At 31.7% G+C, this 15,140-nt stretch overlaps 1 protein-coding gene across 1 annotated transcript in view; it reads right to left on the minus strand.

Annotated features, from left to right (window-relative positions):
- The window catches only part of LOC114347092 (metabotropic glutamate receptor 2), a 265,338-nt gene that overhangs the window by 105,540 nt on the left and 144,658 nt on the right, over positions 1–15,140 (minus strand). The window contains exon 3 of the mRNA XM_028297829.2: positions 7,573–7,898. Within this exon, the coding sequence (XP_028153630.2) occupies positions 7,573–7,898 (326 nt within the window). The remainder of the gene's footprint in view (positions 1–7,572; positions 7,899–15,140) is intronic.

Here is a 15,140-nt window from a genome sequence, read left to right on the forward strand (position 1 = left end):
AATGACATGTCAAAAATTATCCGATATGGCAGCTGTGGTTTGGAGGTAAAGGTAAAGGTAAACAAATGTATAATATATTAGTTTTATTGTTGTGAGGACAGAAACAAAAAAGTTTATAATATTGTAGTGACTTTTAAATAGTTTTTAAAAGCAACAGGTACGTAATAATTGTTAATGTATCATGGGTATAAACCTACCTATTTGATCTGCCAAAATACATAGTATGTAATACTTTTATTTATATAATTTGATTACCATCAAAATTTCTATCAATATTCACCTAATATATTGTTTTTTTTACTCTATGTTTTGTTGTATTTTTTCAATTCTAAATCATTTCAATTCAAAATTAAAATAATTTGATCAATTTTCAAAATATCAAAATATCACAAGTTTAATCCGTTTAGTTAGTCGATCTTCGTAAATAATGACACATAGTGTCCGTGGCTAAGCGGAGAAGGCAAATGAATTCCAGTACCAACCGCTCTTATCAGCGCTGGTTCGAGTCCCAATAGAAACTTTCTTTTTTGTTTTTTTTTAATACATTTTATGATTGTAAGTATATTTATTATATAATTAATTATTTATATGGGAAATAAGCCACAATTAAAATGAAAAAAATAATTTTATTAACGTTTCGACGCCCAAATCGGGTGCCGTTGTCAAAATACAAAATATTACTAAATAAACAATAATGTTGTTGCTAAGCAAATATTTTGTATTTTGACAACGGCACCCGATTTGGGCGTCGAAACGTTAATAAAATTATTTTTTTCATTTTAATTGTGGCTTATTTCCCATATAAATAATTAATCATAAAAATGCCACAAGGAAATAGCTTCAGAACAACATTTATTATATAATTGTATTTTCAGAAAATACGTATTTAGTTAAAAAAATTTTCGACAATTAATGTTCAGACATCATTTGTGGCTTGTTTAATGTGTTTGTGTGTGTTTTATTCTTTTATTATTTTAATTTTTGGCACTGTTCTAATAAAAATGTTTGAGAAGTAGTAAGTATAAATTAGTTTAATATTTAAACAAAATATAAATAAAAAGTATATTAATTTCGTTTAAATCATATAATCGAAGTATAACTTCTTACGTGCGTACAAAGTACACACACATTCTTTTTTTGATATTAATAGTTTTCGAATTATTCGTTATCAAATATGTTAGTTTTATATCAAAAAAATCAATGTTTTTAATCAGTTTTCTGCTAATAACTCAAAAAGTTTTCGTTTTATCAAAGCAATTTTACTTACCAAAAATGTACCTTTTGAAAAAATAAACAAAACCCTTTTTTTAAATATTCTTCAAGACCAACAGTAATCAAGCTATACTTTATTATATGTTACCTCTTCTTCGTCAAATGCTAAATATTGTAGTTTCAAAGTCAAAAGACTTAGAAACCATGCATTTTTCGAGGATATCTTGTTCAAACTAATTTAAAGTATTTAAAAATATCTATATCCAGAAATAAAAGAAGTCTCTAGCTGAAAAATTAAGTGACTTGTCTGACTTAAGTCTCTAGCTGATGAAAAAAATGTCAGTTTCTATTTTTTCAGCGAAAAAGTGGTCAGAAAAAACCACTTAATCACCACCCTAATTAAAAATAGTCATTGGCCTTATTTGGTCTTCTTTATTTATGTATTATTAATAGGTTCTAGAAGTTTGGACGGCCTAGAATAATTAGTTTAAAAAAATGGAGTTAAAAGCGAATAACGAATTTTTGTAGTTTGGTAGAAAATCCATTTTCTTCAGAATAGAAAGATTAGCGTCAGGGATACGAAAAAATGTTTAAATATGAAATTGATGCTTATTTAATTCCCAAGAACTCGCTTTACAAAATTTTTTTCTGCGGCAAAAATTTAGTGAGCTATTGACAAATAAAACTTGTAATAACATACACAAACCACCTTTACCAACCCATTCAAAGTCACCTCTTTTTGTGACTGAGGATTTTAAAAAGATTTAGTTTCAACAGCCTTATAGATCTTGTAAAAACCTACAAAATTATATTTTAATAAACTTTCTAAGATAAAAAATAAAAAAGTTACGGTTAAAAAATCAATATATTAAAAAAAGAAGAAATCCAATTGGAAGCATAATAATGTAAGTTGGCGGTGTTTTTAGTCATTGACCCTATTCGTTCTTCTTTATCTGTATATTACACATAGTTTCAAAAGTTATGCATCACCCCTCGAATTCACGATATTTACGCTTTTATAAATCCGTATCTTTATCACATATTAAATATTAAATATTAAATATTAAATATTAAATATTGAATACTAAATATTAAATAAATATTAAATATTAAATATTAAATATTAAATATTAAATATTAAATATTAAATATTAAATATTAAATATTAAATATTAAATATTAAATATTAAATATTAAATATTAAATATTAAATATTAAATATTAAATATTAAATATTAAATATTAAATATTAAATATTAAATATTAAATATTAAATATTAAATATTAAATATTAAATATTAAATATTAAATATTAAATATTAAATATTAAATATTAAATATTAAATATTAAATATTAAATATTAAATATTAAATATTAAATATTAAATATTAAATATTAAATAGTAAATATTAAATAATAAATATTAAATATTAAATATTAAATATTAAATAAAAGCCCATTAAATTTTAATGGGCCTTTTTTATAAAAAATATACCTTTTTGGTTTTTTATTTTATTTGAATACCCATTTAATTGACCTAGTTTTGCCAAGGTGTAAACATTTGAAACATTTATTCGGGTGAAATTTTTGAAAACGTGTTGGTCCGTATAAGAATTATCCATTTAGTTGAAGAAGGCCCTTCGCAGCGGTTCGTGGAAAGAGTGGGTGTTTGTCAGAGTGGTGTCTCACGGATATGAAATAGGGTCCTGGAGACAAACTCGATACGGAATAGAGCTCGGTCTGGTAGACCCCGAGTTACCAATGATCGACAGAATGGATATATCAGAATTTCCATCCGTAGAAATTGTTCATGTCTGTACCAGCCCTCCAAAGAAAGTTCAGACATGCTACAGGAGTCGGAGTATCGTTGGCTACAATAAGAAGAAGAATTTTAGGCTCAGGTTTGAGGAGTCGTCGACCAATAAGAGTTCCTCAGCTACAACCTAGACATGTTTTTGACTGCCTCCATTGGGCTTAAGAACACATACAGCTCCCTCAACAGTTTTGGAATTTTGTGCTTTTTTCAGACGAGACCAGAATCTGGTTAAATTATGATAACCGGCGAATTCGTGTGTGGCGAGAGTCAACAAGAGCTGCAAAACTAGTCACACACGAATTTGCTGGTTATCACAAGATTTTTTACGATTTTTGGTTTCTGGATGAGGCAAAAAATTTAAGTTCTATTGAACCGTTTCAAAGTGAGAGTCTCGTTTTCCAAGATTCTCACGTGACAAGCATTATTATGATAGTAGCATCTCCTAGAGCATCAACATGCTATGAGAGTGGTTAAGGAGGAGTTGCTGGAGAGCACTAGGGCTCGGATGATTCGTCCTTGATCAACCTGAACCAATCCGTGTCATCCCAATGAATTGTATGCCCAAATGTTCCCACGGGTATGCATGATTCATTCAGTTTGGGATAACAATTTTGTGTGTGTTTGTGTGTATACAGATTTCTAATGCTATTCAGCGTGGCGTACTTAGTCAATAGCATCTATACATTATTGGAAATCTTTTTTCGGAACATAGGAACTTTCAATGTAATAAGTTAGATTCTTGATTTGCAACCAATGTAAATTTCAAGAAAATGTCGCGATGTTTCATATTTAACTCATTTGTTCGACTGTACTGAACTGAGGTGTCCCATCGAATTGCATCGTTTGTACTGGTAGGGGAGCAAAGTATGCTAAATGTGCAGTCACTCGAGCGCTTTGGAGACCTATTGGGTTGTGAAGAGTAGGTCCTAAAACCAAAAAAAGTTAAGTAACATTTTCCACTTTAGTGGGCGCTTGCCATTTTTTAATTTAATTTTCCATTTCCAACAATCGTTTTTTCCGATTATAACGCCATCTATGCATAATTCGAAAAAATGTTTCGAATAAAAGTTACTTATTTTTTCGTAAGGAATCCAAATCGGCAATCAAAAATGGGGGCTCTTATTTAAGATTTTAATGTAACCCCCCACCCCACATTCATGGGGGGTCGTGTTTGGTGCCATTCGATAGATTTTTTAAAAATATTAAATAACTGTATTTTACAGTTTTTCGATCTGATGTTCATTTCGCGAAATATCGCGGGATTCGTATTTAAAATATTGAATTTACCCCCCACCCCTCTCCCTGGGAAGTCGTGTTTGGTATCATTCGATAGATTTTTAAAAAATATTGAGCACATATTTTTTAGTTATTCGATCTGTCATTCATTTCGCGAAATATTCGCTTTTTCCTTGTGAAATTTTTGGACTCGCCCATTTCCTTACGCCCGGCTCAAATCGTCAGATTTTTGGAATATACACTCTTTTCCATGTACTTAACTTACCTTATCTTAATCTGATAATTTCGAGTTTTTTTAAGGATTGATTTTATTTTTCGGGCCCCCCTTAACGAACTCCCCTGTGTTAAGAGCCAATATATGGTAGAGGTACATCTGCAGGGTACCAGGTTTCTCCCCATATGATAATCTGACGCGCTCGAGTAACTGCAAAAATCCCCGCTTGGGCTCCCCTACCATACGATAGCCAGCGGTAAAGGGATTACAGTCGAACAAATATATTCATTTTAAAACACCGCGACGTTATATTAAAATTTACACTGGTTAATTTCAAATCAGAGATCTCAGTTCGGTGCAGTCGAACAAATGGATTAAATATGAAACATTGAGACGGTGTTTCGAAATTTACAGTGGTTAATAGCAAATCAACAATCTAACTTATTGTACTAAAAGTTCCTATGTTCCGAAAAAATATTTCCATGACTGTATACAATACGTTTAATTTTTGATTAGAAATAGGCGACTGAAGAAAGCTTTAAAATCGGCAACACTGCTTAGTCCACTATCGTTGTTTAATCTCCGAATGACGGCGGAAGACAGAGCGCCGGAGTTAGAATCGGCGAGAAACATGTGCATTAGTGCGGAAAGTGGGGGCTAGAAGGTGCGCATTGTTGCCATTTATAGGCCGTACATCTAACTTAAAACTTAACATGCTGCATAAATAAAGGAACAAAATATTGAAATTTAAATAGGACTACGTGGAATGAAGTAAACATTTCTGTTGTATGTAGGTATATGAATTTATTAAAAAATCCTTAAAATTTATCCACGAAGGAGTGGAAGTACAAAACGTTTTCGGTCAGACTGACCATCATCAGTGTAAACGTCCAGTGTACAAGTAATTGTAACTAGCCACTTCAATAGGTATAAAAACCTCTAAAATACATTATTGTTACATTCTATATTAAAAAGTGGTCGACATTAAGTCGATGTCTTAAGATTTAAAGATCACATGTAAATGTATTTCATCCTTGCTCGAAAATTGCACAAGGTATGTACTTGTGTTCAGGTGAGAGGTTGGTTCTTAACCTCTCACCTGAACACAAGTACATACCTTGTGCAATTTTCGAGCAAGGATGAAATACATTCACATGTGATCTTTAAATCTTAAGACATCGACTTAATGTCGATCACTTTTTAATATAGAATGTAACAATAATAGTCCAGGGAAATAAGGTTTTTCCATAACACTTGAACAGCCAGGGTACTGAAGCGTTTTTTTGACAGGTAATACCTATAAGAACAAATTGTAACTATTTCCTGCGTAGGATCTGGTGGCCAATTTTATTTATAAACAACTAAGTGTCAAAAAATGGCATTTTTCACTTTTTTTTCAAATCAATGGAAAACAGGGAAACTTATGGTTTTTCTAGTACAAGTATCTTCGAGATTATGGAAAAAGCTTTAAAATGACGTATTACAAAGTTTGATATACTCATTTGTTGTTAATATAATTGCGAAAAAAGGTCGGAATTGCAAAAAAAATTATTTTCCCAATGACTGTTATAAAAATTAGTGTACAGCTTTGAAATTTTTGTCAAATAAGGGTTCTTTGGTGCTTAATATGTGATAAAAATTTTAAAGCCATTCATTCAATTGTTTCAATTTTGTTCAAATTGTTTATCCCAGAGAGCATTTTTTTGAAATAACATAAGTCAGAAGAAAATGACGTTAGAACCATTTCACAGGTGTCAAATGAAACAGCATGAGCTATATTTTCAACTTGGTTTAAAAAAAGTGAATGAAAAATGCATTTATTAGCAATAAATAATTATGCAAAAGTATCGTAAATCTTTCCTTATAAACTTTTTATGTTGTTATGTATAAGAAATTATACATATTTATTACAATTTTTATCAATTATGATATAGATAAAATTACTTGGTAGTTGTGCACTTAAAACAGGGTAAAAAAGTTAATTTTTTTGGAAAAAATTATTCAAAAAGTTTATAAAGAAAAATTGACGATACTCTTGCATAATTATTTATTACTAATAAATGCATTTTTTATTCACTTTTTTAAACCATGTTGAAAATGTTCTGACGTATGTTATTGCAAAAAAATGCTCTCTGGGATATACAATTTGAATAAAATTTAAACAATTGAATGAACCGCTTTGAAATTTTTATCACATTTTAAGCACCAAAGAACCCTCATTTGACAAAAATTTCAAAGCTGTACACTAATTTTTACATCAGTTATTGAGAAAATATTTTTTTTGTAATTCCGACCTTTTTTCGCAATTATATTAACAATAAATGAGTATATCAAACTTTGTAATACGTAATTTTAAAGCTTTTTCCATAATCTCGAAGATATTTGTACTAAAAAAATCATAAGTTTCACTGTTTTCCTTTGATTTGAAAAAAGCCATTTTTTGACAGTTAATTGTGTATAAATCAAAATGGCCGCCATATCCTACGCAGGAAATAGTTATAATTTGTTCCTATAGGTATTACCTGTCGAAAAATCGCTTCAGTACCTTGGCTGCTGAAGTGTCACGAACAGGGTATAGTCGGTTCGCTAAACTCAGACACAACTGGCTAGTGATTTTAGTCGGTAATTTTTTTGTTTTTGGCCAATTTTACCAAAATTGGCAAAATTACTAAATATTTAGTAATTATTAACTATTTAATAATTATTTTTTGGCAAATTTTAACAAATTGGCAAAATTACTTACTAAAATCACTAGCCAGTTGTGTCTGACTTTAGTGAACCGACTATATATTTTTGTCTTATTACCCTGGCCTATAATGTATTTTAGAGGTTTTTATACCTATTGAAGTGCCTAGTTACAATTACTTGTACACTGGACGTTTACACTAATGATGGTTAGTCTGACCCAAAACGTTTTGTACTTCCATTCTTTCGTGGATAAATTTTAAGGATTTTTTAATAAATTCATATGCCTACATACAACAGAAGTGTTTACTTCATTCCACGTTGTTATATTGAAGGTATACAGCCAACTATAGGGTTTACCCCCTTTTTAAAGTTTTAAATAGAACTGTTTAAAGTTTGCATCCTTACCTTTGAATGGCACAGACAATATCCGTCGGCTTAAGAATGAGCGCATACGTGACACTATAGCACATTAAAATCCCACTTAAAAGCACATAACTCAATTCCCTGCCAGAAGCTCTAACAATCGGCGTCTCATTGTGTTTCATAAAAACGCCGAAAATAAAGATCGTAATAAAAATTCCCGTGGAAGAAAAAGCCATTGCGCCTATCGCCCATCCGCTGTCTGGCTGCAAGTATTCTTCTGGAATTTCCTGGCAGTATTCGTGGTGGAGATCCGGGATCGTTCCCAGAGGACACTTCGTGCACTGGGTCGGGTCGTCTTTGTGCCGAATCTGGAACAAAGTATACAAAATCTAAGTGAAAGCTTTTAAAATTTAAATCGGGGTACTAAAGGGAAGTTCGACTTCTGGATTTTATGAGAGAGAAAACGGGGTCTGGCACATTCATTAGAATATGTTTTATTTATGTATACAGAACAGTAGTTTTATATTAGTTATTTCTATTATTTTGCTGTTGCTTTTGACATTATACGAGGGATATTCGTAAAATAAGATTCCGATTATTTTACGAATGATCTTAGGCCATACTAGTTTCTTATGTATGCTATTTTTGTTAACAACTGTTGATGCCTTCTTAGTCATGTGTGTAAAATATAGATTAAATAGAGTTTCTGATAGACTACAACTCTACCTGACTCAATGTTCTATGTTTACTTCTGTTCTTTCTTTAATTTTTACAATAGCTCTTTGGTTATAGTAAAGATTGCTAATTACGAACGTGGTTGTGATTTTATGCTGCATCTACTTTTGAGTATGCTTTTATTGATTTTATGTTGTTTTTGTATCTAATGTTAATAATCAAGTAATCTATTTGGTTTCTTAAGATTTTTAAAATATTATTACTATAGACTAACATTGACATAAACAGCAAATCTACAAGCCTAATTTTTAAAGAAGAAGAAATGTTAGAGATCTTGAAAAAACAATTATTAGAAGGATTATTGTAACCAAAATAATTATCCAAAACAAAATAATATGTATTATGAATGAATTTTGAACTAGATAATATACTAAGATATACTATAGATAATATAAAATATACTAAAGAAAGAAAACATAAGAATAATAAATGCAGAAGATTGGATTTTAAGGACATACAAGTATTCAGGAAAGTAAAAACGCAGCTCAAAAAAGATTATCGGAGTGGATCCCAGAAAGAGAAAGACCAAAAGGGTGATCCAAGTTACGACGGCAAGACCCAGTTGAAAGAGATTTAAGAACAATGGAAATAAAGAACTGTACACAGACACTACCAGTAGATCAGGTTGGAGACAAGTGGTTAACAAGGTCAGAAATTGTCAGGACCTGTAGGCAAATGTACGAAATGGAAAAGCCAGTGGACTGATGCATTATGGCAAACGGATCTAAAAATTTCATCAGAACAGATATATCTCCAGGGAAACATTCTCGTTGGAACTTTACCGCGCTGAGCAGATGGGACTTGAATTATAAATTTTAAAATTCCCTCATCTTCCTTAGTCTTAGCATCCGTTATGGCTTGCAAATTGTAGAAGCCTCGGAGGTGTAACCAGAGAAGGTTCCCATTGTTTTCAATCTGGTAGGATGTAGAGTAACATTTTTGGATATTGTGTTATGTGCTATTAGATTGAAAACTTAGTTTTTTGCTTACAGTTGCCGCTAGGGCATCCCTGCCATTTCGTTCGTTGCAATCCGTGGCTGCACGCAGGGGTTTGTCCTAGTTGGGTCAGAGAGAGCAGCATATGTGCCTCCTCATGAGAGACTAATAAGTTTCGAAACCGGTAGAGGTGCTTGCTGCACTCTCTGATTGAAATGGAATAATGATGCGGCTGTAGTTTCGTGTTTCAACGAAATTGAAAATGGTTATTCATTTTTGAGGTATATTTACCTTTGAAATAAATATATAGCTTATAATTAAAATAAAATAGAGGTATTACTCTCTTGAAGGCAATTTCTAAAATATACTCCAAAATTATGAACAAAAAGTTTAAAAAACATTCTTCTTCTTCTTTAAGTTCCATCTTCTATCGAAGGCTGGAAATCATCATGGCAATGCGGACCCTGTTGACTGCCGCTCTAAATATCTCTGCACTACTACATTCGAACCATTCCCGTAAGTTCTTAAGCCAGGATGTTCTTCGTCTTCCCACATTTCGCTTTCCTCGGATTTTGCCTTGCATAAAAAGTTGTAATAATGAGTATTTTTGCCCTCTCATCACATGTCCCAAGTACTCAATTTTCGTCTTTTGATAGTTAGTATTATTTCCGGTTGATTTCCTATCCTTCTAGTTACTTCCACGTTCGACATTCTTTGAATCCATGATATTCGTAGGATTCTTCTGTAACACCAAAATTCAAAGGCGGCCAACTTATTCAAATGGACTTGTTTCAACGTCCACGCTTCCAAGCCATAAAGAAGAGTAGAGAACACGTAACATCGAAGCATCCTTAGGCGTAGTTCTAACCTTATATCCCGACAACAAAGAAACTTTTTAAGTTTAATGAATGATGGACGTGCTATTTCAATACGTGTCTTAATTTCTTTGGTTTGGTCTACATTTGATGTTATCCATGTTCCTAAGTATTTGTAGTTATCCACACTCTCAATCACACTATCTTCAATAGTTAATTGGATGTTTACGTGTGCCGATTTAGTTATGATCATGCATTTAGGTTTCTTTAAATTCATCTTCAGTCCGTACTCATGACAACGTTCATTAAGGCGTTGCATTACGTTCTGTAAATCATTGTTGTTATCTGTTATTATTACTGTATCATCTGCAAAACGTAAGTTGTTCAAAACTTCTCCATTGATAGATATACCTTCTATTGAATTTGAGAGCGCTTCTTGAAATACCGCTTCACTGTAGACATTGAAAAGTAGTGGAGACAGCACGCAACCCTGACGGACTAAAAAACATTACGAAACGCTAATAGAGAATAGATCCTTAAGTTCACGTGTACTTTCTTTTTTTTTTCATAATATAATCTGAAAATGTTATACAGATTTTTTTAATTTTATGTGTAATACATTTTATATTAATTTATCTAATAGTATAGTATAGTTGATCCAAAAGATGACATAACCCAGATATCCAAAGTGAAAGTTATACTTCAACACCAAATGGTTCTATATGGTCCACACAATGTCCAGAAAAAAACCGTCGTCGATACAACCGTCTATACAAAATTGTTCTACAATAAATTCGAAATAAAAAAGGCCCTATGCATAATCTTTTTAAAATGCATGGTTCCAAAGTTACGGAGGTAGTATAGTATAACTGGTCCAAAAAAGACCTAACCCAAACATCAAAAGTAAAACTTTTTCTTCAACACCAAATTGTTCTGTATGGTCCACATATTGTTCAGTAAAAAGTTACACCATTTTGAGCGTCCGATTTGGGGGGCAGATGGGGGAGAAGTCGGTAAATTAGTAGTTTTTTTTACGCTTTTCGTCAATATTCCTAAAACTATGCTTTAGCGTAAATAATGTTATATACAAAAATGTTCTACATGAAATTTAAAAGAAAAAATCTTGTATACATAATTGTTATAACATCAACTGTTCCAGAGTTACGGAGGGTGAAAAGTCGAGGTTTTCGATACTTTTTATATTTTTTGGGCAATGTATGGTATAACCGTTGATTGATAAATACGGAGTATATTTATCAGTCAACGGTATAACTATACCAAAAACCCAGACATCCAAACTGAAAGTTATCCTCCACCACCAAATTGTTCTATATGGTCCACATAATGTTCAGAAAAAAGTCACACCATTTTGAGCGTCGGGTTTGGGGGTGGGGGAGAGGGGGGAGAAATCGGTGAATATAAAAAGTATCGAAAACCTCCACTTTTCACCCTCCGTAACTCTGGAACCGTTGATTTTATAACAATTATCTATAGAACCTTTTTTGTTTAAAATTTTATGTAGAACATTTTTCTATAGAACATTCTTTACGCTATAGCATAGTTTTAGAAATATTGACGAAAAACTTAAAGAAACTACTAATTTACCGAATTCTAACCCATTACCCCCCAAACCGGACGCTCAAAATGGTGTAACTTTTTACTAAACAATATGTGGACCATATAGAACAATTTGGTGTTGAAGGAAACCTTTTACTTTGGATGTCTGGGTTAGCCCTTTTTTTGGACCAATTATACTATACTACCTCCGTAACTTTGGAACCATGCATTTTAAAAACATTATGCATAAAGCCTTTTTTTATTTCAAATTTAATGTGGAACAATTTTGTATACAGGGTTGTTCAAACCCCATAGTTTTAGAAATATTGACGAAAAACGTAAAAAACTACGAATTTACAGATTTCTCCCCCCTCTCCCCTCCAAACCCGACGCTCAAAATGGTGTGACTTTTTTTTTAACATTATATGGACCATATAGAACAATTTGGTGTTGGAGGATAACTTTCATTTTGGATGTCTGGGTTTGGGTCTAACTATACCATACTATAATATAAAGATTTGGCGCATTTAAATGCCAAAATAACACGAAAATGTAAAGATTACTTATTTTTATTCTAATATTTTAGTATTCTAAATCATATTGTTTAAAACTGGAAACAAATACTGGCCTAAATAGTGTACTACCTAAACAAAAACTACTATGAATCATAAAATACTACACAGTCGTAAAAATGCGTGTTTACTCGTCTTGTTATGACTAATCACAGGCCATTACCATTAGCTGAATCTAGTTGGTTTTTGTCGGCCCTATGTTTTAATATTATTTGTATGGACACTGTCAGTAATTTAATTTTTAGGCCAGTTCATTAGATAGAAAAATTTTACGTTAAACTTTTGCAGAAATTTGGTAAGAAGTACAGTTGGTTCCTAAAAAATCTGATGTACGAATCTTAGTAAGATTTGATCATTTTGAGCAGTGCATTTTATTAGTCTGACATTATACAAGGTGTCCAGAAACTCTACCGACAAACGAAGACAGGAGATTCCTCAGGTAATTTTAGGACAATTTAACCCAATTCACCTAGTCCGAAAATGCTTCCTAAGGGAGCTAGAGCTCTTTGAAGAAGGCGCCATGTAATTAGTTTTTCTTAAATATCTCCAGAACTCTTCTATTTAGAAAAACGAAAATTGGTATACTTATTTACTTTCCAGAAATGAATCGACTCCACCCATTGCGAATTTCTAGTACCGGTCATAGGCGTCCGTTTTGGGTAGGGCAACGGTTATTTTATCGCATAACTTTTTTGTCTTCAACTTTTAAGCATTTTTGATACTGGATTATTAAATTGTGAGGTATTCTAGTACCAAAAGATACTCTTACTTTAATTCGGTAGGACACACCGTTTACTAGAAAAATCGATTTAAAAGTTTTTAGTTTTGGGAATTTGAAAAAAAAAAAAAATGAAAAAAATTAAAAAAAAAGCAAGAGTAACTTTTAGTACTCGAATATCTCATAATTGAGTAATATTGTGTTAAAAATACTTAAAAATTAAAGACAATAAAGTTATGCTATAAAATAACTGTTGACCTACCCAAAACGGACGCCTATGACCGGTACTAGAAATTCACCATTAATGAAATCGATTAATCTCTGGAATATAAATAAATGTACCAGTTTTCATCTTTCTAAATAGTTTTTTTTAATCTTTTTTTTTAATTCAAAGAACGAAAAATTTTCGAATCGATTTTTTTAGAAAACGGTGTATCCTATCGACTTAAAGTAAAAGTACCTTTTGCCAATTCAATGGGTTGGTCTGTGCCCATTGAATTGGCAAGTACCTAGTATCTTCGAGCAGGGAACCATGGCACCCTTTTAGCATGTGTTCCACTATATCCATTAACATCGACTTGTAGTCATAACATTTTAACATATTACATTATGTAAACCATATATGATGATGTTAACACTATTTACAGTGTGCTAGTTTCAAAATACTCGGCAGGATGCACTGAAGATGTTCTGTTTAGAACGAAAACGTTCTGTAATCGATGACATTTTATAGTTTTAAATAAACGATTTTATACCAGAATACATCTCGAAGTTTTTACTTCTGTATTGGTTTTTTAAACTATGGTATACAGCCAACTATTGGGATTCTCCCATTGATTTTTTAAAATTTAGTAGTCTTAAAAATATACGCAAAGGCCTAAAATATATAACAGTTCAATGGACTAATATTAAAGTGGTGACATGTTTTTTTATCGATCTTGTATGTCCTCGTATTAATTTTTTAGCAATTGTTTTTGCCTCCTTTATTTTTATCCCAACTCGTCTATTGAAACGTTTATATCCCATTTATATTTTTACTTCTAAATATTCATAAAAACTTCGTAATTATTTAAAACATCCTAGGCTACAATAAATAATTTGTTCCCATTAATAATTCTATAAAAACTAACACAGATGCCCTACTACATAAGTACTCAATGTAGAGATCTCTGACAGCTGAGAAAAATTCTAATAAATTGTTTGCGTAGCAACGAAACAGGGATATTCAAGCACAAGCACTTCCACTAGAACAACTTGATACTTCGACGAGAAGAGAAAACAAATTTGTTGTTTGAGTGTACTTTAACAGCTGAGCTTTTAAAACAAAGTAGAATTGATGGAAACACGCTAATTTATGGGCTAAGAAAGAGAGCAAGTGTATACTAGCTTTGAGTTAACTTGTAGACAAACGGAATATGGAGTGTTTTGTATTTGGTACAAGTCTTAATTGTGTGTTGTATTTGGTACGTATCTTAAAACGAATATAAGCGTTCTTATAAATAGCTTGTGTATCTAATTATAAATTGTAAAATTAAAAATAATGATGTACAGAAGTAGTTGACATGCATTTGTCGAGACGATATAAGACAACTTTGGAGAAAACGTCGTTGAATAGAACAATAGTATGAAAACCTGTATAACTAATGAATATGACAAAGAAGAAAGTCATGAATATTTAATTTTGTGACTTTTATTCCAAAATAGGATGTTTTTTATGTATAGTAGATATATGTCAGTGAATAGTTTAATGGCTATATTCCTTAGAGAGCAGCAATTAATTAATCCAGTAATCACATATAGTGCTGAAGTAATATGTCTGACACAAAAAGATGAAGAAAGATTAAGAGCAAAATAATTCGGAGAATTCGGGCTCACTAAACTTAGGACATAATGAATTTATAAAACTAATGATCTACTCACCTAACATTTATTGATCTGGAAAAAGCCTACGACATGGAACTTTAAAGAAACTCTTTGAAATTTTGACGACGATAGGCATAAGTGAAGCATATGTGCGAGCAATTCAAAATATGTATCAAAACCCAAAAAGCTGTATTAGACAGGGAAAATCTATGTCGAAACGATTCCCTGTTACAAAAGGGTTAAGGCAGCGGTGCTGCGTAGCGCCAACACTATTTAAAATATACATCCAGAAAGCTCTGGAGCAATGAAAGGAAACAGTTGCTGGGATGGGAATAATGATTGAAGAAAACTGCTTAACAACTTTGTTTTTTGCTGATGACCTAGTAATTCTGGCCAACGATGAACATGATATGG

The sequence above is a fragment of the Diabrotica virgifera genome, chromosome 9, assembly GCF_917563875.1.
Source record: "Diabrotica virgifera virgifera chromosome 9, PGI_DIABVI_V3a".
Classification (NCBI taxonomy): domain Eukaryota; kingdom Metazoa; phylum Arthropoda; class Insecta; order Coleoptera; family Chrysomelidae; genus Diabrotica; species Diabrotica virgifera.